This window comes from Vicia villosa, unplaced genomic scaffold, assembly GCF_029867415.1.
Source record: "Vicia villosa cultivar HV-30 ecotype Madison, WI unplaced genomic scaffold, Vvil1.0 ctg.001822F_1_1, whole genome shotgun sequence".
Taxonomy (NCBI): domain Eukaryota; kingdom Viridiplantae; phylum Streptophyta; class Magnoliopsida; order Fabales; family Fabaceae; genus Vicia; species Vicia villosa.
The window spans coordinates 134,316-159,637 of record NW_026705739.1 but is presented as its reverse complement, the minus strand read 5'-3'; the positions used below and the strand labels follow the sequence as shown (position 1 = coordinate 159,637).

General features: G+C 38.4%; 1 protein-coding gene across 1 annotated transcript; it reads left to right on the top strand.

The window, feature by feature from the left end:
* Window positions 1-457: 457 nt before the first annotated feature.
* On the top strand, window positions 458-24,734 carry LOC131636746 (uncharacterized). Its single transcript, XM_058907341.1, has 2 exons — window positions 458-1,088; window positions 24,058-24,734. The coding sequence occupies exons 1-2, from the start codon at window positions 458-460 to the stop codon at window positions 24,732-24,734; spliced, it is 1,308 nt and encodes a 435-aa protein (XP_058763324.1).
* The last annotated feature ends 588 nt before the right edge of the window (window positions 24,735-25,322 follow it).

Genomic DNA, 25,322 nt, shown 5'->3' with positions numbered 1-25,322 from the left:
GTGGTTCCAACCGGAACATTACCATAAAATACGATGCTTATGTCACCAACACGAAATCCTACCAATACTGGGACAGTGGCAGCCACTGTATCGTCGCAAGTACGTTCGCCATTCCAGTTGGCGAGACCATTATTTCAAGGGGGAATTCCTCCACCTGGATTTCCCCAATATGGAATGCCTACATCAATGATGATGGGATTACATACTAATCCTGCCACTTATTCTAAAAATATGATGGCTACAGGTACTTCTTATAATCCAGGATGGGCGAACCCCAGGAGTAGGGTACTTGCCACCACCACCACCGACGTTAAATACGTCTTCCATGATTTCAATTAGACAATAGATGGATGAGAGTAATCATGATATGGTTAACGCTTTGACTCAACAGATTGGGACTATATTCACTCCCATGATAAATAATACAAACCATAGTTAGGAAACGTTAGCCAATCAAATGTCTAGAATAACATATTTCTTTGGGACACCACCAGTCCAACCTAGGCATACTTCTCAAGTGTCGAATGTGAGAGTAGTCGAAACACCAGGTAATGGGGATGGTTTATGTATTCAACGTCAAACCACAGAAAGAGGCGAAGAGGAACATTTGGAACAAAATATACCTAGGGTAGTACAAAGAAATCAGGATGCAGAGCAAGTTTTAAGAAATGTTCAACAAAATAATTTTATGGGAAATAATAACATTTCAAATGTGGTAGAACAAATCTTAGTCCAAAATGGTATAAATGTGGGTTTGCATAGACCCAATTTTGTATCCCCTTTGTCAGAATATATTAGACAAACAGAGTTACCTAGGGGTTGGAAAGTCCCAAAGTTTACAAAGTTTGCTGGTGAGACGGGCGAATCTACAGTCGAACACGTTGCTAGGTTTCAAACAGAAGCAGGTGATCTTGCTAATAATGAAAACTTAAAATTAAAATACTTTCCTAGTTCTTTAACAAAGAGTGCTTTCACTTGGTTTACCACTTTGCCACCTCAATCAGTGTTTTCTTGGAACCAGTTAGAGAGATTGTTTCATGAACAGTTTTATATGGGACAGTCTAAGATAATTTTGACAGAGTTAGCAGGTGTAAGACGAAAGATGTATGAGTCGATAGATGAATATTTAAATCGATTCAGATTGTTAAAGGCTAGATGTGTAACACCCCAAATCTACCCCGCAATTACCAGGAAATATCAGAGTACAAAATCTTAAAAAAGAAAGGAACAGAACGATTCAGGGCATCACAATAACAACCAAAGTTACATGCGCATATCATGCTCATTTACTTAGATACATAAGACACACATAGGAGAACAATATCGAAGTCATTAATCGTCACTATTAAAGAAGTATTCACGTCGCAGCGGAAATCAAGTATCAATGACAATATAAGTCATAACATCATGGCCACATGGCACAATCTATCCAACAAATTTGAACATAACATAATGGAGAAGTTTTAACAACATAAACAATAAGAAACAAAACATAAACAAGTAATCCAACATCCCCCGAGTGCTACGTATCAGAGCATCGACACACACCGACTCGAGCTATAGGTACATGACTACTCCGCGTCATTACCTGCACGTTACCAACGAAGGGTAACATTCAAACAGAAGGGGTAAGATATTGATCGGTAAAATAGCAAGTGTACTATTTTGCCTCTGTAGTAATAACGTAGAAATTCCCCGAATGTCGATCTCAATGACTGCGTAGTAATATCGAGTGCAAATTGTAGTTCAATTAAACAAAAACTAATGTTGGGGTTGTGTTTGCAAATTGTGACTAAACAATAATTAAAATAAGCAGAAAAGTAAATTGGCTTTTTGACAAATATGAGTATTATGCTAGGGTAAAGTGTGTGATTGTTCCTGTAATAACCTTGGATTTAGATCTCCTCAACAAGTTCATAGTATTCAATTACCAGCCCTTTAGGATATTTTCCCCTAATTCCTTAGCGGGAAAACCTTTGAACATTCATCCTAAATCCTAAGTCCTTAGAGAATTACGATGAAATCAAGCCTTTATGTTATCAAGAGTTAACCGGTAACTATAGGGTACCCCTAGTCCTAGGTGATATCTACTATAGTCTAATCGTACAAAAACCTTAACAACCGCTGTCCAGCTGGTTGTTAACCGTAAATCAATCTTGTTGGTCCGACAAAGAAAGCATAAAAACCTTGTACAATTAAATTAAATAAGAAAATAAATCTATTGATGAACTCATGAATTCAAAATCATTACATAATCAAATCAGGGATACCCCCTAGCATTAGGGTTTAGTTACTCATATTGTTCAAAGAAAACAAAATATAAAATAGAGACATTACAAGAATTGAGATGAAAGTTGATCTTCAATCGCTTCCGTTCATGAAAACCTTCTTCTCTCCCAAACCCTTGTTTTCTCCAATCTTCAATCGTGTCTTCTCCTGGCCAAAAAGTCCTCTAATTCATTGTTAAAACTCTTCTAAATAGTGCAAACTCACTTAGGTTGGTTGAAAGTACCCAAAATACCCCCTTGGGTCAACACTTAATAAAAAATCACAAAAATCAGCAAAATCAGCGTTTTAGCCAACTCTTCTCGTGTCAGGCAACACGGGTTGCCGTGTTGGCCGTCTGAACTTAAATTTTCAAAATCACTCCCAGCACTGCTGACACTGGTGCCCGTGTTAGGTAACACGGGCCGTGTTAGCGCTTAACTTCATAATTTGGCTTTGAGTTCTTCAGCAAAGTTGTAGCCCTTTTCGTTAGCGAAATTTTGCCACCAGAACCGCGTCATTCCGAATTACGAAGCTCTAGTTATGATCAAAATATTACACACTTGTCATGATGAGAAACATGCTGAAAATTTCCAGATCTCACACTTGCTAACACCAGCCGTGTCAGCCCCGTGACTTTCATCTCTTTTGTATTTTCTTGGCCACGCTTCATCCTAAAACGGCCAGTTTCAGGTGACACAGGTGGTCGTGTCAGACCTCATGTAGCTTGATTTTTCACTTCCTTCGAAACTCCCCTTTTTGTACTTTTTCGCATTGATTTGTCTCGATTTATTCCTTTTAGCCTGCACACAGTAAAATACACAACCAAAGCATAAAATGTAGAAGAATGAATTAAAACACTTGACAATATAAAGCAAAGACGACTAAAATCAACGGTAAATAAACGTGTAAAAACCACTGATCAAACTCCCCCAAACTTAAACTGTTGCTTGACCTCAAGCGACAATTACAAGAGAAAATGACCTTCCAGGCACACCGGTGTTCATACTTGAGATATCCGTTTGTATTGATCAAGAAACAGTTGGTCCGGTATTCACACGATGCGACGAGTTTCTGTTAGAACATTAAACCTTAAGCTCCCTTTTCGGATACCTCTCCAACTATGCTTTGCACTTAAGTCTCTTTCCGATTTTCCTCCTCTTTCATTCGAACAATCACATTAAGGCACTGCATTTCTTATAATGATCATCACATGCATGAGACGAATCAAGGCTTTTTATTTTCTTTTTCTGGCACCAACTGAGCAACATTTGCTACTTTTAATTACCGATGAAATTTTCAAACTTTGCAGTTATATATTTTCCTTTTTGGACGACGTTTGGGGATCAACCTCCTTTAGGCTGAATAACCGGGTGAGGGTTACCCAACTTAGCGAGTCGGTTGCCTTTTACCGCCTTTTCATCATCTGGTGCCAACTTTATCAATTTTTTTCTCAATCAGTCATCATGCATGTGAGTCTGAATTATGCCAGACTGTATCAATAAACTACTCAAGGAGTACTTCTCAGGAGACAAGTACTATGGTGCAAATCTACACGTTAGACTCGTATTTCTTTTAGGGAACCAAGGGTGTTTAAACAAACCTCTTCTTGTCACATTATTCCGAACTTCCTATCCTCAAACAATCCTCCCTTCATCTCTATATATTATTCCCGATCGCTCTTTAAGATCAAAACTCTTCAACAAAAATTAAAATTTCGGTCAAAATTTGGGAAGAACTCAATGTTTGGTTTTACACATCATAAAAAAAACATAAAAAGAAAAATGCAAGAGTAAATCCTCCCCCAAACTTGAACTAAACATTGGCCCCAATGTTTCAAAACAAGCCCGAGAGGGGTGAATCACAGAGGGTAGTGCAACTCTAACTGCAGCTTCCTAGCATTCACCAGAAAGGCCCCCTTTTTATTTCCTGAAAAAAACACAAACAAACACAAAAAGAAAACTAAGTTATTAAAAGCATGGGTTGCCTCCCACTAAGCGCTCCGTTTAACGTCGCATGGCTCGACGGTCAATTCCTCTTGTTAGGGTGGCATATATTACACAAAGAACAAATCATCTTTTTTCTTTCTTTTGTTTGGTAGCAACCCCATGAACTTAAAGTATTGATGATGTTGCTGCCAAATCCTTTTTAGCTTGATTTTATTGAACAAGGCATAAATGTCTTCCAATACTTTGTCAATTTCTTGTCTTCCATCTGCCTTGTTATAAAAATAGTTTTTGGGGATACTCTTTTGTTGAAGATTTTCTTGTGGGATATCCACATCTTCACAAATTGTTAAATTTGTGGTTTTATCCAAAACTCGATCATCTTCAAGTTTCCTTATTTCTTCTTCCCCGCATTTCTTTTTTACCTCAAATTCTTCTATTCTTACTGCATCCTCTTCATCTGATGTTATGCATTTTTCTTCTGGTTCCACACATTTTTCTTCCAACTCTAACTTTCTCCAAATAAACCTATCTGGATAAAAGTTAGCTTCCTTACATTCATTCATAAGGATTCTTACCTCTCTTTTATATGCTTTAAAAATTTTAGTCGCCACTTCCAAGGTGACTCCCGAATCAGGGGACCAACATGCAGGAGATACAGGTGGCAATGTATCAAAACAATACATAGCTACAAAACTCAGACAATTTGTTAGTAGCAAAGTATAGAAGAATTCATGAAGATAAAATAATCTGACTTTTTTTTTCCTTTTTTTTTTATAATAAAATCAAATCCAAATAAACAAAAAAAGAAAACAAATTTTTAGTTAACGAGTAACAAAATTTCAATTGAACTAAAATCAAAACTCTATTTTGGCAGTCCCCGACAACGGCGCCAAAAACTTGATCGGTAAAATAGCAAGTGTACTATTTTGCCTCTGTAGTAATAACGGAGAAATTCCCCGAATGTCGATCTCAAGGACTGCGTAGTAATATCGAGTGCAAATTGTAGTTCAATTAAACAAAAACTAATGTTGGGGTTGTGTTTGTAAATTGTGACAAAACAATAATTAAAATAAGCAGAAAAGTAAATTGGCTTTTTGACAAATATGAGTATTATGCTAGGGTAAAGTGTGTGATTGTTCCTGTAATAACCTTGGATTTAGATCTCCTCAACAAGTTCATAGTATTCAATTACCAGCCCTTTAGGAAATTTTCCCCTAATTCCTTAGCGGGAAAACCTTTGAACATTCATCCTAAATCCTAAGTCCTTAGAGAATTACGATGAAATCAAGCCTTTATGTTATCAAGAGTTAACCGGTAACTATAGGGTACCCCTAGTCCTAGGTGATATCTACTATAGTCTAATCGTACAAAAACCTTAACAACCGCTGTCCAGCTGGTTGTTAACCGTAAATCAATCTTGTTGGTCCGACAAAGAAAGCATAAAAACCTTGTACAATTAAATTAAATAAGAAAATAAATCTATTGATGAACTCATGAATTCAAAATCATTACATAATCAAATCAGGGATACCCCCTAGCATTAGGGTTTAGTTACTCATATTGTTCAAAGAAAACAAAATATAAAATAGAGACATTACAAGAATTGAGATGAAAGTTGATCTTCAATCGCTTCCGTTCATGAAAACCTTCTTCTCTCCCAAACCCTTGTTTTCTCCAATCTTCAATCGTGTCTTCTCCTGGCCAAAAAGTCCTCTAATTCATTGTTAAAACTCTTCTAAATAGTGCAAACTCACTTAGGTTGGTTGAAAGTACCCAAAATACCCCCTTGGGTCAACACTTAATAAAAAATCACAAAAATCAGCAAAATCAGCGTTTTAGCCAACTCTTCTCGTGTCAGGCAACACGGGTTGCCGTGTTGGCCCTCTGAACTTAAATTTTCAAAATCACTCCCAGCACTGCTGACACGGGTGCCCGTGTTAGGTAACACGGGCCGTGTTAGCCCTTAACTTCAAAATTTGGCTTTGAGTTCTTCAGCAAAGTTGTAGCCCTTTTCGTTAGCGAAATATTGCCACCAGAACCGCGTCATTCCGAATTACGAAGCTCTAGTTATGATCAAAATATTACACACTTGTCATGATGAGAAACATGCTGAAAATTTCCAGATCTCACACTTGCTAACACGAGCCGTGTCAGCCCCGTGACTTTCATCTCTTTTGTATTTTCTTGGCCACGCTTCATCCTATAACGGCCAGTTTCAGGTGACACAGGTGGTCGTGTCAGACCTCATGTAGCTTGATTTTTCACTTCCTTCGAAACTCCCCTTTTTGTACTTTTTCGCATTGATTTGTCTCGATTTATTCCTTTTAGCCTGCAAACAGTAAAATACACAACCTAAGCATAAAATGTAGAAGAATGAATTAAAACACTTGACAATATAAAGCAAAGACGACTAAAATCAACGGTAAATAAACGTGTAAAAACCACTAATCAAACTCCCCCAAACTTAAACTGTTGCTTGACCTCAAGCGACAATTACAAGAGAAAATGACCTTCCAGGCACACCGGTGTTCATACTTGAGATATCCGTTTGTATTGATCAAGAAACAGTTGGTCCGGTATTCACACGACGCGACGAGTTTCTGCTAGAACATTAAACCTTAAGCTCCCTTTTCGGATACCTCTCCAACTATGCTTTGCACTTAAGTCTCTTTCCGATTTTCCTCCTCTTTCATTCGATCAATCACATTAAGGCACTGCATTTCTTATAATGATCATCACATGCATGAGACGAATCAAGGCTTTTTATTTTCTTTTTCTGGCACCAAATGAGCAACATTTGCTACTTTTAATTACCGATGAAATTTTCAAACTTTGCAGTTATATATTTTCCTTTTTGGACGACGTTTGGGGATCAACCTCCTTTAGGCTGAATAACCGGGTGAGGGTTACCCAACTTAGCGAGTCGGTTGCCTTTTACCGCCTTTTCATCATCTGGTGCCAACTTTATCAATTTTTTTCTCAACAAGTCATCATGCATGTGAATCTGAATTATGCCAGACTGTATCAATAAACTACTCGAGGAGTACTTCTCAGGAGACAAGTACTATGGTGCAAATCTACACGTTAGACTCGTATTTCTTTTAGGGAACCAAGGGTGTTTAAACAAACCTCTTCTTGTCACATTATTCCGAACTTCCTATCCTCAAACAATCGTCCCTTCATCTCTATATATTATTCCCGATCGCTCTTTAAGATCAAAACTCTTCAACAAAAATTAAAATTTCGGTCAAAATTTGGGAAGAACTCAATGTTTGGTTTTACACATCATAACAAAAACATAAAAATAAAAATGCAAGAGTAAATCCTCCCCCAAACTTGAACTAAACATTGGCCCCAATGTTTCAGAACAAGCCCGAGAGGGGTGACTCACAGAGGGTAGTGCAACTCTAAATGCAGCTTCCTAGCATTCACTAGAAAGGCCCCCTTTTTATTTCCTGAAAAAAAACAAACAAACACAAAAAGAAAACTAAGTTATTAAAAGCATGGGTTGCCTCCCACTAAGCGCTCCGTTTAACGTCGCACGGCTCGACGGTCAATTCCTCTTGTTAGGGTGGCATATATGACACAAAGAACAAATCATCTTTTTTCTTTCCTTTGTTTGGTAGCAACCCCATGAACTTAAAGTATTGATGATGTTGCTGCCAAATCCTTTTTAGCTTGATTTTATTGAACAAGGCATAAATGTCTTCCAATACTTTGTCAATTTCTTGTCTTCCATCTCCCTTGTTATAAAAATAGTTTTTGGGGATACTCTTTTGTTGAAGATTTTCTTGTGGGATATCCACATCTTCACAAATTGTTAAATTTGTGGTTTTATCCAAAACTCGATCATCTTCAAGTTTCCTTATTTCTTCTTCCCCATATTTCTTTTTTACCTCAAATTCTTCTATTCTTACTGCATCCTCTTCATCTGATGTTATGCATTTTTCTTCTGGTTCCACATATTTTTCTTCCAACTCTAACTTTCTCCAAATAAACCTATCTGGATAAAAGTTAGCTTCCTTACATTCATTCATAAGGATTCTTACCTCTCTTTTATATGCTTTAAAAATTTTAGTCGCCTCTTCCAAGGTGACTCCCGAATCAGGGGACCAACATGCAGGAGATACAGGTTGCAATGTATCAAAACAATACATAGCTACAAAACTCAGACAATTTGTTAGTAGCAAAGTATAGAAGAATTCATGAAGATAAAATAATCTGACTTTTTTTTTCTTTTTTTTATAATAAAATCAAATCCAAATAAACAAAAACTGAAAACAAATTTTTAGTTAACGAGTAACAAAATTTCAATTGAACTAAAATCAAAACTCAATATTTTGGCAGTCCCCGGCAACGGCGCCAAAAACTTGATCGGTAAAATAGCAAGTGTACTATTTTGCCTCTGTAGTAATAACGGAGAAATTCCCCGAATGTCGATCTCAAGGACTGCGTAGTAATATCGAGTGCAAATTGTAGTTCAATTAAACAAAAACTAATGTTGGGGATGTGTTTGCAAATTATGACTAAACAATAATTAAAATAAGCAGAAAAGTAAATTGGCTTTTTGACAAATATGAGTATTATGCTAGGGTAAAGTGTGTGATTGTTCCTGTAATAACCTTGGATTTAGATCTCCTCAACAAGTTCATAGTATTCAATTACCAGCCCTTTAGGATATTTTCCCCTAATTCCTTAGCGGGAAAACCTTTGAACATTCATCCTAAATCCTAAGTCCTTAGAGAATTATGATGAAATCAAGCCTTTATGTTATCAAGAGTTAACCGGTAACTATAGGGTACCCCTAGTCCTAGTTGATATCTATTATAGTCTAATCGTACAAAAACCTTAACAACCGCTGTCCAGCTGGTTATTAACCGTAAATCAATCTTGTTGGTCCAACAAAGAAAGCATAAAAACCTTGTACAATTAAATTAAATAAGAAAATAAATATATTGATGAACTCATGAATTCAAAATCATTACATAATCAAATCAGGGACACCCCCTAGCATTAGGGTTTAGTTACTCATATTGTTCAAAGAAAACAAAATATAAAATAGAGACATTACAAGAAGTGAGATGAAAGTTGATCTTCAATCGCTTCCGTTCATGAAAACCTTCTTCTCTCCCAAACCCTTGTTTTCTCCAATCTTCAATCGTGTCTTCTTCTGGCCAAAAAGTCCTCTAATTCATCGTTAAAACTCTTCTAAATAGTGCAAACTCACTTAGGTTGGTTGGAAGTACCCAAAATACCCCCTTGGGTCAACACTTAATAAAAAATCACAAAACTCAGCAAAATCAGCGTTTTAGCCAACACTGCCCGTGTCAGGCAACACGGGTGGCCGTGTTGGCCCTCTGAACTTAAATTTTCAAAATCACTCCCAGCACTGCTGACACGGGTGCCCGTGTTAGGTAACACGGGCCGTGTTAGCCCTAAACTTCATAATTTGGCTTTGAGTTCTTCAGCAAAGTTGTAGCCCTTTTTGTTAGCGAAATTTTGCCACCAGAACCGCGTCATTCTGAGTTACGAAGCTCTAGTTATGATCAAAATACTACACATTTGTCATGATGAGAAACATGCTAAAAATTTCCAGATCTCACACTTGGTAACACGAGCCGTGTCAGCCCCGTGACTTTCATCTCTTTTGCATTTTATTGGCCACGCTTCATCCTGACACGGCCAGTTTCAGGTGACACAGGTGGTCGTGTCAGACCTCATGTAGCTTGATTTTTCACTTCCTTCCAACTCCCCTTTTTGTACTTTTTCGCATTGATTTGTCTCGATTTATTCCTTTGAGCCTGCAAACAGTAAAATACACAACCAAAGCATAAAATGTAGAAGAATGAATTAAAACACTTGAAAATATAAAGCAAAGACGACTAAAATCAACGCTAAATAAACTTGTAAAAACCACTGATCAAACTCCCCCAAACTTAAACTGTTGCTTGACCTCAAGCGACAATTACAAGAGAAAATGACCTTCCAGGCACACCGGTGTTCATACGTGAGATATCCGTTTGTATTGATCAAGAAACGGTTGGTCCGGTATTCACATGACGCGACGAGTTTCTGCTATAACATTAAACCTTAAGCTCCCCTTTCGGATACCTCTCCAACTATGCTTTACACTTAAGTCTCTTTCCGATTTTCCTACTCTTTCATTCGAACAATCACATTAAGGCACTGCATTTCTTATAATGATCATCACATGCATGAGACGAATCAAGGCTTTTTATTTTCTTTTTCTGGCACCAAATGAGCAACATTTGCTACTCTTAATTAGCGATGAAATTTTCAAACTTTGCAGTTATATATTTTCCTTTTTGGACGGTGTTTGGGGATCAACCTCCTTTAGGATGAATATGTAACGCCCGTAAATGTGTTTTTCTGATTAATTGTGATGTTTGCTACATTTTCCTAATTTTACCGTTTTCGAGTCGAGTTAGTCGGTAAATATTAATTGTTAATATTTTACTTATTACTTTCCATGTGTGTAATTATTATGTTTTGGGTGTTAATTGGTTAGAATTAATGTTTAGTGACATTTGAGCCAAAATTAGAATTTATGAAAGTTGAGTGGGGGAAAATGAGAAGTAGAGAAATAGAAAGAGATATTTTGATGTAGAGAGAAAATGAGATATTTTGAGATAGAAAGAAAGAAAGAGAACTTGGGAAGAGAAGAGAAAGAAGAGAAAAACAAAGAGAAGAAGAGAGTTGTAGAATCCAAACCAAGCTAGAGCCAAGAATCCAACCAAGGTAAGGGGGATGAATATAGTTTATCTTGATTGTATGGTTCTTGTAGTTTTGTATGCTTTGTTCTTGTTCTTCCTCTTTTCCAAGCTTGCTCAACAATGGCAAATTGTGTGTTTTGTGAGTTTTGAAGATAGAAACTTGATTTTGTGGTGTGTATGTGTACTATGATGATAGATATTCCCATGGATCATGTTTGTTTTTCATTTCTCCATGTTTTCTTGCTTATGAAGAAATATAGGTCAAAGATAATATGTGATGATCCAACCATATGATAATCATGGATTAGGTGTATATATAGCATGTTTGTGTTGTATTGGTGTTGGGATGAAGGTTTAAATGGGTTTTGAATGGTTTAGAGGGAGCTGAGACGGTCTGTTGCAGAACTGGTTTTTCTGGGTTTACGCAGGTCCGCTGAGCGGAGGGGGTCCGCTGAGCGGAGGTTCTTTTGCAGGAAATCTCTGTCCGGGTCCGCTGAGCGGAGGTTCTGTATTTTCGTTTGGTGATTTTTCTGTCTGGGTCCGCTGAGCGGAGCTCAAGCGGACTGTGTGAAATTTTGTTTTTCCTAACTTCGTTTTGTTGTATCTTTTGAACCGTAGGTCGTTTCTACGCGCCGTTTGAAGTATTATGAGAACCCTTGAGTATGCTTTATGATAAGGAGGAGTGTGTTAGTGGTTGAATGAATTTTTCATAAATGTATTTTTGTGAAATGATATTTGCTAATCAAGTATGTTTTGACGGTATATGTGTGCTGTGTGAATATGAACGCCTGAGTGGCAATTTTGATGATGTATCCGTGTGGATTAATATAACCGGTGTGATGAGGATATGTGACCGAGTTATATTATTGTTGTTGTTATGTAATCGAGTCATTTGTATGCACAGCATAACATTTCAATACGTTAATGGCGGAATGCTGTTAACAGATGGCCTGCGGGCATGGTTACCAGTAGGGGCTTAATGCTCGGTAATGGAATGAGCCTGAGTGGCAAGAGGTCATCAGTGGGAGCTGCATGCTCGATGACGACAGCCTGCGGGCTTCCTGAGTGGAATAAAGTCCCAGCATAATGCTTGGCAGGTGTATTTGTCATAATGACAAGGAGGAGTTTTACTCCGAATTTGGTACCACATGCATACGCATAGTCGAGTCTCATTCATCATCGTCAGTCTTTATAATTTATGTTATCATTCATGTACCACATTACTTATATATTGACTGTGGTTGAATTATTTGATTGTCTTGTTATATGATTCTTAACGATATTTGTGGGTATTACTATATTGATCATGCTTTCATTATGAATTGTATTCTCACCCTTCTGCCTTAATGTTACCTACTCGTGGGTAATGTGCAGGTGATCCGCAAGTGTAGGTGCTCTCTTTCTAGTCGTCCGTTTTGGTGTCGTCCGCTCGTGATACGTAACACCTAGGGGGGGATCGAACACTTATTTTGTAGATAATGCTTATAGGATCCTTTTGATGTATATTTGATCCTTTAGATGCATTCGTATTATGTATTTTGGACACCTTCTCATGCGATGTATTTTGGAAGAATGTTGTGGATATTTTGTTTACCGATGCATTTATATAAGTATGAATACATTCTGGTGTTTATGAGTATCCGTCCTCCTTGATTATTTGTGTTACGCATCTTTTGCGAGTATGTTATGTTTGGTTATGTGGTTACTTAAGTGTAACGCCCTAATTGTTTTTATGAATTTAATTTTTATACTCTGATATTTGTACCTATATGCCTGGGTAGAATTGGGGTGTTACATTAGTGGTATCAGAGCGGGTCGGTCTTGTCCGACCAAGTGTCGTGTCGTTTGGTCTAACAATTCTTGTGTTATTTTTTTTGGGCTTACTTCTCTTGGTGTTATTGTGAAGTTTAGAGATGGCTGGACGTAATGACGCAGCTATTGCTGCTGCATTGCAATCTATGGCTGAAGCTATGCATACGGATGAGAATGCAAGGTCTCGGAGTTTAGCGACTTTCCAGAGGGAGAATCCTCCTGTGTTTAAGGGAACGCATGACCCCGAGGGAGCCTTGACTTGGATGAAGGAGATGGAGAGGATCTTTCGTGTGATGGATTGCACGCAAGAGCAGAAAGTCAGGTATGGCACTCATCAGTTAGCTGTGGAGGCTGATGATTGGTGGCTGGAGACTTTGGCAAGGTTAGAAGCAACCGGTGAAGAGATTTCCTGGACGGTGTTCAAGAGGGAGTTTTTGAGGAAGTATTATCCGGAGGATGTCCGTGGAAAGAAAGAGACTGAGTTTCTGGCTTTGGTTCAAGGCAACATGTCTGTGTCTGAATATGCGGCCAAGTTTAATGAACTTGTCAAATTCTACCCGCACTTTGTTGGTGAGGGAGCAGAATTTTCTAAGTGCATTAAGTTCCAGAATGGGTTACGTTCTGATATCAAGAAGGCGGTAGGGTATCAGAAGATTCGGGTGTTTCCAGATTTGGTGGACATCTGTAGGATTTATGATGAGGATAATAATGCTCATCATAAGGTGATTAATGAAAAGAGGAACAAAGGTCCGCAGAATCGTGGGACGCCGTATGATGGAGGGAAGGGTAAGAAAAAGATGAATTATGGACCAAGGTTTAGTGGGGGAGATGCTCCTGCTAAGATTGTATGTTTTAAGTGTGGTAAACCTGGCCACAAAAGTAATGTCTGCAATGGTGACTCGAGGAAATGTTTCAAGTGTGGGAGGGCAGGACATTTGTCATCCGACTGTATGTTCAAGGGAATAGTGTGTTTTAATTGTGGTGAAAAGGGACACATGAGCGGCCAATGTCAGAAGAAGAAAGTTTAAGTTGGTGGGAAGGTGTTTGCTTTGGCTGGAACTCAGACGGACAAGGGTGATCGACTGATCAGAGGTACTTGTTTTATTAATGGCATTTCTTTAATTGCTATTATTGATACGGGTGCTTCGCATTGTTTTATAGCCGATGATTGTGTTAAAAGATTAGGTCTTGTTCTATCCGATTTGGGTGGTGAGATGGTTATCGATTTACCAGCAATGGGGTCGGTGACTACTTCTCTAGTTTGTAAGAATTGTCCCGTATCAATCTTCAGTAAGGACTTTACTGTTGATTTGATTTGTTTGTCGATGAACGAGTTAGACGTGGTTCTGGGAATGGATTGGTTGATGAATAATCGTGTCCATATCGATTGTTATCATAAGTTGGTGAGGTTTCCATTTCTTGAGAAGGATGTGGAATTTGATGTCTTATCTACCAAGGAGTTGAATCGACTGTTAGAAGACGGGGCACAATTGTTTGGTGTGTTTGCATCGTTGACTGTGGAGAGTCGAGCTGCAGTTGGGGATTTTCCAGTAGTGCGAGAATTTCCCGAAGTGTTTCCTGAAGACTTTTCTGATGTGCCGCCAAAGAGAGAGGTGGAGTTTTCCATAGATCTAGTTCCTGGTACGAGGCCTGTTTCTATGGCGCCGTATAGAATGTCGGCATCAGAGTTAGTGGAATTAAAGAAACAATTGGAAGAGTTGCTAGCAAAACATTTTGTGAGGCCTAGTGTTTCCCCATGGGGAGCTCCAGTGTTGTTGGTAAAGAAGAATGATGGAAGCATGAGGTTGTGTATTGATTATCGCCAGTTGAACAAGGTGACGATTAAGAATAAGTATCCGCTTCCTAGGATTGACGACTTGATGGATCAGTTGGTGGGAGCCAGTGTGTTTAGCAAGATTGATTTAAGATCTGGTTACCATCAGATTCGGGTGAAGGAAGAAGATATTCAGAAGACTGCGTTTAGGACTCGGTACGGGCACTATGAGTTTTTGGTGATGCCGTTCGGAGTTTCTAATGCACCTGGTGTGTTTATGGAGTATATGAATCGCATATTCCATGATCAGTTGGATAAGTTTGTTGTGGTCTTCATAGATGACATCTTGATTTATTCTAAGTCTCCGGAAGAGCATGAGGATCATTTGCGTGTTGTGCTGCAGGTTTTGAAGGAGAAGCAGTTGTATGCTAAGTTATCCAAGTGCGAGTTCTGGTTATCAGAGGTGAGTTTTCTTGGTCATGTGATTTCAGGTAACGGGATTGCAGTGGATCCATCCAAAGTAGATGCAGTGCTACAATGGGAGGTTCCGAGATCGGTTACTGAGATCAGAAGCTTCTTAGGTTTGGCAGGTTATTATCGAAGATTCATTGAAGGCTTTTCGAAGTTGGCACTTCCGTTAACTCAGCTTACTTGCAAGGGTAAGGCGTTTATTTGGGACATAGTTTGTGAAAGGAATTTTGAAGAGTTGAAGGGAAGGTTGACTTCAGCTCCGGTTTTGGTTTTACCTGATCCTGAGGAACCGTTTGTGGTGTATTGTGATGCATCGCACATGGGGTTAGGTGGTGTTTTGATGCAGGAAGGTAAGGTGGTGGCTTACGCTTCGAGGCAGTTAAGGATTCATGAGAAGAATTATCCCACCCATGATTTAGAGTTAGCTGCGGTGGTTTTTGCATTAAAGATTTGGAGGCATTATCTCTACGGTGCAAGGTTCGAGGTCTTTAGTGATCATAAGAGTTTGAAATACTTATTTGATCAGAAAGAGTTGAACATGAGACAACGTAGGTGGTTGGAATTCTTGAAGGACTATGACTTTAGCTTGAATTACCATCCTGGTAAAGCTAATGTGGTTGCCGATGCTTTGAGTCGGAAATCTTTGCATACGTCCGCTATGATGGCGGAGGAGTGGGAACTTTTGGAGCAGTTTCGTGATCTTAGTTTAGTATGTGAATTGACGCCAGGTAGTGTGAAGATGGGTATGTTGAAAGTGACGAATGACTTTCTGTCGACCGTTAGCGAGAGACAGAAAATGGATGTGAAACTTGTTGATTTGTTTATGGTGGCAAATCAAAGTGATGATGGCGACTTCAGAGTGGATGGTCAGGGTGTTTTGAGATTCCGTGGTCGAATTTGTGTACCTGATGATTCCGAGCTGAAAAAGATGATTTTAGAGGAAGGTCACAGAAGCAGTTTAAGTATTCATCCGGGAGCCAATAAGATGTATCAGGATTTGAAGAAGATCTTTTGGTGGTCTGGTTTGAAAAGGGATGTGGCTCAGTTTGTGTATGCGTGTTTGGTATGTCAGAAGTCGAAAGTGGAGCATCAGCGTCCTGCAGGGTTGTTGCAACCGTTGGATATTCCAGAGTGGAAATGGGATAGTATTTCTATGGACTTTGTGACGAGTTTACCAAATACTGTGAGAGGTTTCGATGCGGTTTGGGTGATTGTTGATAGGTTGACAAAGTCTGCTCACTTTATTCCTATTAACATCACTTTTCCAGTTGCGAAGTTGGCTGAGATTTATATCAAGGTGATTGTGAAACTACATGGTATACCGTTGAGTATTGTGTCGGATAGAGATCCAAGGTTCACATCAGATTTTTGGAAAGGTTTGCAAGAGGCTCTAGGTTCTAAGTTGAGGTTGAGTTCGGCTTATCATCCTCAGACAGACGGTCAAACCGAAAGGACTATTCAATCGTTAGAAGACTTCTTGAGGGCATGTGTTCTAGAGAAGGGAGGTTCGTGGGATATTTATCTTCCGTTGATAGAATTCACTTACAACAACAGTTTTCATTCTAGTATCGGAATGGCACCTTTTGAAGCGCTATATGGTCGTAAGTGTAGAACTCCACTGTGTTGGTTTGAATCGGGCGAGAGTGTGGTACTCGGACCTGAAATAGTAAGAGAGACTACAGAGAAGGTGAAATTTATTCGTGAGAAGATGAGAAGTTCACAGAGTAGGCAAAAGAGTTATCATGACAAGCGAAGGAAAGATTTGGAATTCCAAGCCAGTGATCATGTATTCTTAAGAGTTACACCTATGACTAGTGTTGGACAAACTTTGAAATCGAGGAAGCTTACTCCGCGTTTTATTGGTCCTTATCAGATATCGGAGCGAGTTGGCAAAGTTGCGTATCGGGTGGCGTTACCGCCAAGTCTTTCTAATCTGCACGATGTATTCCATGTGTCTCAGTTGAGGAGATACATTGCGGATCCGTCCCATGTGATTCAGATGGATGATGTGCAAGTGCGTGAGAACCTGACGGTTGAGACGATACCGGTGCGTATTGAAGATCGTGAGACTAAGACTCTGCGAGGCAAGGAGATCGCCTTGGTGAAAGTCGTATGGTTAAGTGCGGCAGGTGAGAGTTTGACCTGGGAGTTGGAGAGCAAGATGCGAGATTCCTATCCTGAGTTGTTTGTAGCAGGTAATCTTATTTTCGAGGATGAAAATCTTTTAAGTGGGGGAGGGTTGTAACGCCCGTAAATGTGTTTTTCTGATTAATTGTGATGTTTGCTACATTTTCCTAATTTTACCGTTTTCGAGTCGAGTCAGTCGGTAAATATTAATTATGTTAATATTTTACTTATTACTTTCCATGTGTGTAATTATTATGTTTTGGGTGTTAATTGGTTAGAATTAATGTTTAGTGACATTTGGGCCAAAATTAGAATTTATGAAAGTTGAGTGGGGGAAAATGAGAAGTAGAGAAATAGAAAGAGATATTTTGATGTAGAGAGAAAATGAGATATTTTGAGATAGAAAGAAAGAAAGAGAACTTGGGAAGAGAAGAGAAAGAAGAGAAAAACAAAGAGAAGAAGAGAGTTGTAGAATCCAAACCAAGCTAGAGCCAAGAATCCAACCAAGGTAAGGGGGATGAATATAGTTTATCTTGATTGTATGGTTCTTGTAGTTTTGTATGCTTTGTTCTTGTTCTTCCTCTTTTCCAAGCTTGCTCAACAATGGCAAATTGTGTGTTTTGTGAGTTTTGAAGATAGAAACTTGATTTTGTGGTGTGTATGTGTACTATGATGATAGATATTCCCATGGATCATGTTTGTTTTTCATTTCCCCATGTTTTCTTGCTCATGAAGAAATATAGGTCAAAGATAATATGTGATGATCCAACCATATGATAATCATGGATTAGGTGTATATATAGCATGTTTGTGTTGTATTGGTGTTGGGATGAAGGTTTAAATGGGTTTTGAATGGTTTAGAGGGAGCTGAGACGGTCTGTTGCAGAACTGGTTTTTCTGGGTTTACGCAGGTCCGCTGAGCGGAGGGGGTCCGCTGAGCGGAGGTTCTTTTGCAGGAAATCTCTGTCCGGGTCCGCTGAGCGGAGGTTCTGTATTTTCGTTTGGTGATTTTTCTGTCTGGGTCCGCTGAGCGGAGCTCAAGCGGACTGTGTAAAATTTTGTTTTTCCAAACTTCGTTTTGTTGTATCTTTTGAACCGTAGGTCGTTTCTATGCGGCGTTTGAAGTATTATGAGAACCCTTGAGTATGCTATATGATAAGGAGGAGTGTGTTAGTGGTTGAATGAATTTTTCATAAATTTATTTTTGTGAAATGATATTTGCTAATCAAGTATGTTTTGACGGTATATGTGTGATGTGTGAATATGAACGCCTGAGTGGCAATTTTGATGATGTATCCGTGTGGATTAATATAACCGGTGTGATGAGGATATGTGACCGAGTTATATTATTGTTGTTGTTATGTAATCGAGTCGTTTGTATGCACAGCATAACATTTCAGTACGTTAAAGGCGGAATGCTGTTAACAGATGGCCTGCGGGCATGGTTACCAGTAGGGGCTTAATGCTCGATAATGGAATGAGCCTGAGTGGCAAGAGGTCATCAGTGGGAGTTGCGTGCTCGATGACGACATCCTGCGGGCTTCCTGAGTGGAATAAAGTCCCAGCATAATGCTTGGCAGGTGTATTTGTCATAATGACAAGGAGGAGTTTTACTCCGGATTTGGTACCACATGCATACGCATAGTCGAGTCTCATTCATCATCGTCAGTCTTTATAATTTATGTTATCATTCATGTACCGCATTACTTATATATTGACTGTGGTTGAATTATTTGATTGTCTTGTTATATGATTCTTAACGATATTTGTGGGCATTACTATATTGATCATGCTTTCATTATGAATTGTATTCTCACCCTTCTGCCTTAATGTTAGCTACTCGTGGGTAATGTGCAGGTGATCCGCAAGTGTAGGTGCTCTCTTTCTAGTCGTCCGTTTTGGTGTCGTCCGCTCGTGATACGTAACACCTAGGGGGGAATCGAACACTTATTTTGTAGATAATTCTTATAGGATCCTTTTGATGTATATTTGATCCTTTAGATGCATTCGTATTATGTATTTTGGACACCTTCTCATGCGATGTATTTTGGAAGAATGTTGTGGATATTTTGTTTACCGATGCATTTATATAAGTATGAATACATTCAGGTGTTTATGAGTATCCGTCCTCCTTGATTATTTGTGTTACGCATCTTTTGCGAGTATGTTATGTTTGGTTATGTGGTTACTTAAGTGTAACGCCCTAATTGTTTTTATGAATTTAATTTTTATACTCTGATATTTGTACCTATATGCCTGGGTAGAATTGGGGTGTTACAGAATAACCGGGTGAGGGTTACCCAACTTAGCGAGCCGGTTGCCTTTTACCGCCTTTTCATCATCTGGTGCCAACTTTATCAATTTTTTTTCTCAACCAGTCATCATGCATGTGAATCTGAATTATGCCAGATTGTATCAATAAACTACTCGAGGAGTACTTCTCAGGAGACAAGTACTATGGTGCAAATCTACACGTTAGACTCGTATTTCTTTTAGGGAACCAAGGGTGTTTAAACAAACCTCTTCTTGTCACATTATTCCGAACTTCCTGTCCTCAAACAATCCTCCCTTCATCTCTATATATTATTCCCGATCGCTCTTTAAGATCAAAACTCTTCAACAAAAATTAAAATTTCGGTCAAAATTTGGGAAGAACTCAATGTTTGGTTTTACACATCATAACAAAAACATAAAAAGAAAAATGCAAGAGTAAATCCTCCCCCAAACTTGAACTAAACATTGGCCCCAATGTTTCAGAACAAGCCCGAGAGGGGTGACTCACAAAGGGTAGTGCAACTCTAACTGCAGCTTCCTAGCATTCACCAGAAAGACCCCCTTTTTATTTCCTGAAAAAAAAAAACAAACAAACACAAAAAGAAAACTAAGTTATTAAAAGCATGGGTTGCCTCCCACTAAGCGCTCCGTTAAACGTCACATGGCTCGACGGTCAATTCCTCTTGTTAGGGTGGCATATATGACACAAAGAACAAATCATCTTTTTTCTTTCTTTTGTTTGGTAGCAACCCCATGAAGTTAAAGTATTGATGATGTTGCTGCCAAATCCTTTTTAGCTTGATTTTATTGGACAAGGCATAAATGTCTTCCAATACTTTGTCAGTTTCTTGTCTTCCATCTGCCTTGTTATAAAAATAGTTTTTGGGGATACTCTTTTGTTGATGATTTTCTTGTGGGATGTCCACATCTTCACAAATTGTTAAATTTGTGGTTTTATCCAAAACTCGATCATCTTCAAGTTTCCTTATTTCTTCTTCCCCACATTTCTTTTTTACCTTAAATTCTTCTATTCTTACTGCATCCTCTTCATCTGATGTTATGCATTTTTCTTCTGGTTCCACATATTTTTCTTCCAACTCTAACTTTCTCCACATAAACCTATCTGGATAAAAGTTAGCTTCCTTACATTCATTCATAAGGATTCTTACCTCTCTCTTAAATGCTTTAAAAACTTTAGTCGCCTCTTCCAAGGTGACTCCCAAATCAGGGGACCAACATGCAGGAGATACAAGTGGCAATGTATCAAAACAATACATAGCTACAAAACTCAGACAATTTGTTAGTAGCAAAGTATAGAAGAATTCATGAAGATAAAATAATCTGACTTTTTTTTTTTTTTTATAATAAAATAAAATCCAAATAAACAAAAACTGAAAACAAATTTTTAGTTAACGAGTAACAAAATTTCAATTGAACTAAAATCAAAACTCTATATTTTGGCAGTCCCCGGCAACGGCGCCAATAACTTGATCGGTAAAATAGCAAGTGTACTATTTTGCCTCTGTAGTAATAACGGAGAAATTTCCCGAATGTCGATCTCAAGGACTGCGTAGTAATATCGAGTGAAAATTGTAGTTCAATTAAACAAAAACTAATGTTGGGGTTATGTTTGCAAATTGTGACTAAACAATAATTAAAAAAAGCAAGTAAATTGGCTTTTTGACAAATATGAGTATTATGCTAGGGTAAAGTGTGTGATTGTTCCTGTAATAACCTTGGATTTAGATCTCCTCAACAAGTTCATAGTATTCAATTACCAGCCCTTTAGGATATTTTCCCCTAATTCCTTAGCGGGAAAACCTTTGAACATTTTCCTAAATCCTAAGTCCTTAGAGAATTATGATGAAATCAAGCCTTTATGTTATCAAGAGTTAACCGGTAACTATAGGGTACCCCTAGTCCTAGTTGATATCTACTATAGTCTAATCGTACAAAAACCTTAACAACCGCTGTCCAGCTGGTTATTAACCGTAAATCAATCTTGTTGGTCCGACAAAGAAAGCATAAAAACCTTGTACAATTAAATTAAATAAGAAAATAAATCTATTGATGAACTCATGAATTCAAAATCATTACATAATCAAATCAGGGACACCCCCTAGCATTAGGGTTTAGTTACTCATATTGTTCAAAGAAAACAAAATATAAAATAGAGACATTACAAGAAGTGAGATGAAAGTTGATCTTCAATCGCTTCCGTTCATGAAAACCTTCTTCTCTCCCAAACCCTTGTTTTCTCCAATCTTCAATCGTGTCTTCTCCTGGCCAAAAAGTCCTCTAATTCATCGTTAAAACTCTTCTAAATAGTGCAAACTCACTTAGGTTTGTTGGAAGTACCCAAAATACCCCCTTGGGTCAACACTTAATAAAAAATCACAAAAATCAGCAAAATCAGCGTTTTAGCCAACACTGCCCGTGTCAGGCAACACGGGTGGCCGTGTTGGCCCTCTGAACTTAAATTTTCAAAATCACTCCCAGCACTGCTGACACGGGTGCCCGTGTTAGGTAACACGGGCCGTGTTAGCCCTTAACTTCAGAATTTGGCTTTGAGTTCTTCAGCAAAGTTGTAGCCCTTTTTGTTAGCGAAATTTTGCCACCAGAACCGCGTCATTCTGAGGTACGAAGCTCTATTTATGATCAAAATACTACACACTTGTCATGATGAGAAACATGCTGAAAATTTCCAGATCTCACACTTGCTAACACGAGCCGTGTCAGCCCCGTGACTTTCATCTCTTTTGCATTTTCTTTGCCACGCTTCATCCTAACACGGCCAGTTTCAGGTGACACAGGTGGTCGTGTCAGACCTCATGTAGCTTGATTTTTCACTTCCTTCGAAACTCCCCTTTTTGTACTTTTTCGCATTGATTTGTCTCGATTTATTCCTTTGAGCCTGCAAACAGTAAAATACACAACCAAAGCATAAAATGTAGAAGAATGAATTAAAACACTTGACAATATAAAGCAAAGACGACTAAAATCAACGGTAAATAAACGTGTAAAAACCACTGATCAGATATCATTCATGATAAAGGAGCGTTTGATAATATTCAAAGCATAGAAATGATCATACATTTGGTCACCACTTCTTGTCAAATATCACTTGCTACAATTCACATTATTCAACGTCTTATCAATAACAATAATATTAATTTCAATTAAGGAACACATTGTCAATTATCACATATAATCAACGAAAGAACCATCACCTCGACACAAGTTAACATTCATGTTATGCACACACAAATACTCAATTATAACTCATCATGCGACTTTACATATGAACACGAACAATGCAAATGCATGTGGTACCATTGGAGTAAACTCCCGTCTCAAACAATTGCAATTGGGCCGTCTCAAACATTTGCCACAAGGGCCGTCTCAAACATTTGCCACAAGGGCCGTCTCAAACAATGCAATGAATGTGACTCAACGATGCACATTCTCAATCACACTTAATGACATAATCGACTCAAACGACATATTCCACGTGAACGACATGATCAACTAAAACGACATAGTCAATTCGGAATCTCCAATGTCAACAAAATTCAATTCAAGAAAGATTAAAAGTGTTTCCAAAGTTATATTAAGCATATTCAATGGTATAACATCAATTAGGGCTTTACGTAGGTTCAAACGGCACTTGAAAAGGAGTTACGGTTCAAAATTTATGGTTTTTACAAAATCTGCTCAAAATTGAACCCCCTAGGTCGACGCAAACATCTCTCAGGTCGACGCAACTACTTTAGGTCGACTCAAAACTCTTTTAGGTCGCCGTAACTGAAGGAAAAATAGATTTTTGGCTTTCTGGACTGTTTAGGTCGACTCAACTTCTGCATAGGTCGACCCTGGATGCGTGAAAACTCAGATTTCACCATTTTTCTTCCCTAATCCCCTCATACAACACCCATTAACCCATATACAATCCATACATCCATTAACCAGATATAACCACGAAATCTATCATCATTCATCACTACATATCAATTAAAACACATTTCAAATCATAAATTCATGCATTTTGTTCATAAACCCTAACATCTCTACACACAACTTCCATGGATACAAACATACAATTAATTCCCACCCAAAACATCATCATACATCCCTTTAGCAAGAAATAATCCAACCCTTACCTTAGGTTTGGATTGAAGCCAACTCTATGAACTTGAATCTTGGAATTCTCCCTTTCTCTTCTCTTCACTCTCCTCTTCTATTTCTCAATTTTGTGTAAAAGGAGTTTTCTATTCTCTAAACCTCTAAAACCCTTGTTTTAGTTAACTTACTATCTTTCTCATAATGCTAATGGGCCTTAAATTACACCCTACACTTACTAACACCTACTTGGGCCCAATAACTCTCCTATTTCATCGACTTATATTTAACTTATGCTATTTACTATTAATTCCCAAAATATCATAAATACCACATAAACACTTAATTAGTGAAATAAAACACATAACATAACATGACATAATTAAATAAAATACGCAAGCTAAAAATGGGCGTTACAATATCTTTTACACAAGTCTCAGAGCATGAGTTAGTCGAAATGGCCGCTGGTGGTTTAGACTTTTCCATTAGGAAAAAGTTAGACACTCAATATTTGAGAGATATGTTGCAACAGATGAGTTTGACTCAGACAATAGTTATGATGAAAACGAGATTAATGTGGATGAGTTAAAACCAGGGCCTCCTTATGTTTGTAAACTACTCACGCCTTCGAACGGAAAAAATCCTGTAGAAGAAAACCAAAATGAAAAGTTCACAAATAAAACTTATACTTTTGATATAACAAAATGTGATGAGATATTTGATTTGTTAGTTGCTGATGGACAAATCATTGTGCCTCCAGGATTAAAAAATCCTCCATTAGAACAAAAAAAGAAGAGAGGATATTGTAAATTTCATAATTTTTTGGGCCATAAAACATCTCAATGTGTGCTTTTCAGGGATTTGGTGCAGAAGGCTTTGAAGGAAGGGATGCTGCAATTTGGTGGGAAGCAAAAATCATCAATGCAAGTGGATGAGAATCCAATGATGGTTGGAGAATCCAACTACACTGAAGTTGCTGGTATAATGATGGTCGAAACTACTAAGGGTTTTGACAAAGAAAAAGATATGGCTACTGATGGCCAGATATTGAGCATGGCTTACCCAAAGCCACCTGAAAGTCTGTTGAAGTTTTTGGAAAGGTGTCACAAAAATAATACACAAGTTGGATTGTGCCCAAGGTGCGACGCTGTGTATGACGTCGACGCTGCCAAAATAGTCAATTTTGGTTTGCAGGAGAAAGCAGTATGACTCGTAGGGCTGAGGTTTACAGAAAGAAATTCGAGAAGCCAAGAACTTTTCGTCCCCCATCTGACGTTCCCCAAGATAAATGGGTGAAGCCAGTGAACTTTCAAGGAGGAAAGCGTCCTGAATGGAGGATTCAGGAGGCTGGAGCCAGTGCTGAGAGCTCAAAGTGAAATGGGTCCAGGAAAAAGGATTACATATCCCCAAATTACAACGGGAAGAATCCAATGACAAGAAGTCAATGGAGACGTTACTAAAGAAATCACAAAAGTAGAAGTATTTTGTCGAATCTAGCTCAGATACAATTCGACAGATATGAACCAAGGCCCTACTAGAAGAAGTTAACAGAAGAACAAGTGAGGATAAACAATAATCGGTTATCGACTGGTTCGATACTAGGAAAAGAAAGGGTGGAAAATTCACCAAATGATAGTACTGACAAAGAGTTGGAGTATTCTCCATTGTCAGACGAAGAGCTGATAGACGATAACTTTGATGTAGAATCAGATGAGTTACTAATTGACTGTGGAATTGTGTCCTTACTTCCTGCTGAGTTTGACAGGATTTCAGAGGCTTCTGAAACTGGAGATGACT

Excerpts from the sequence above, each read along its gene's own strand:
- LOC131636746 (XM_058907341.1), top strand. The coding sequence starts at position 458 with ATGTCTAGAATAACATATTTCTTTGGGACACCACCAGTCCAACCTAGG. Across the intron at positions 1,089-24,057 it reads AATTTTGACAGAGTTAGCAG|ATGAGTTTGACTCAGACAAT; the intron begins GTGTAAGACGAA and ends ATGTTGCAACAG.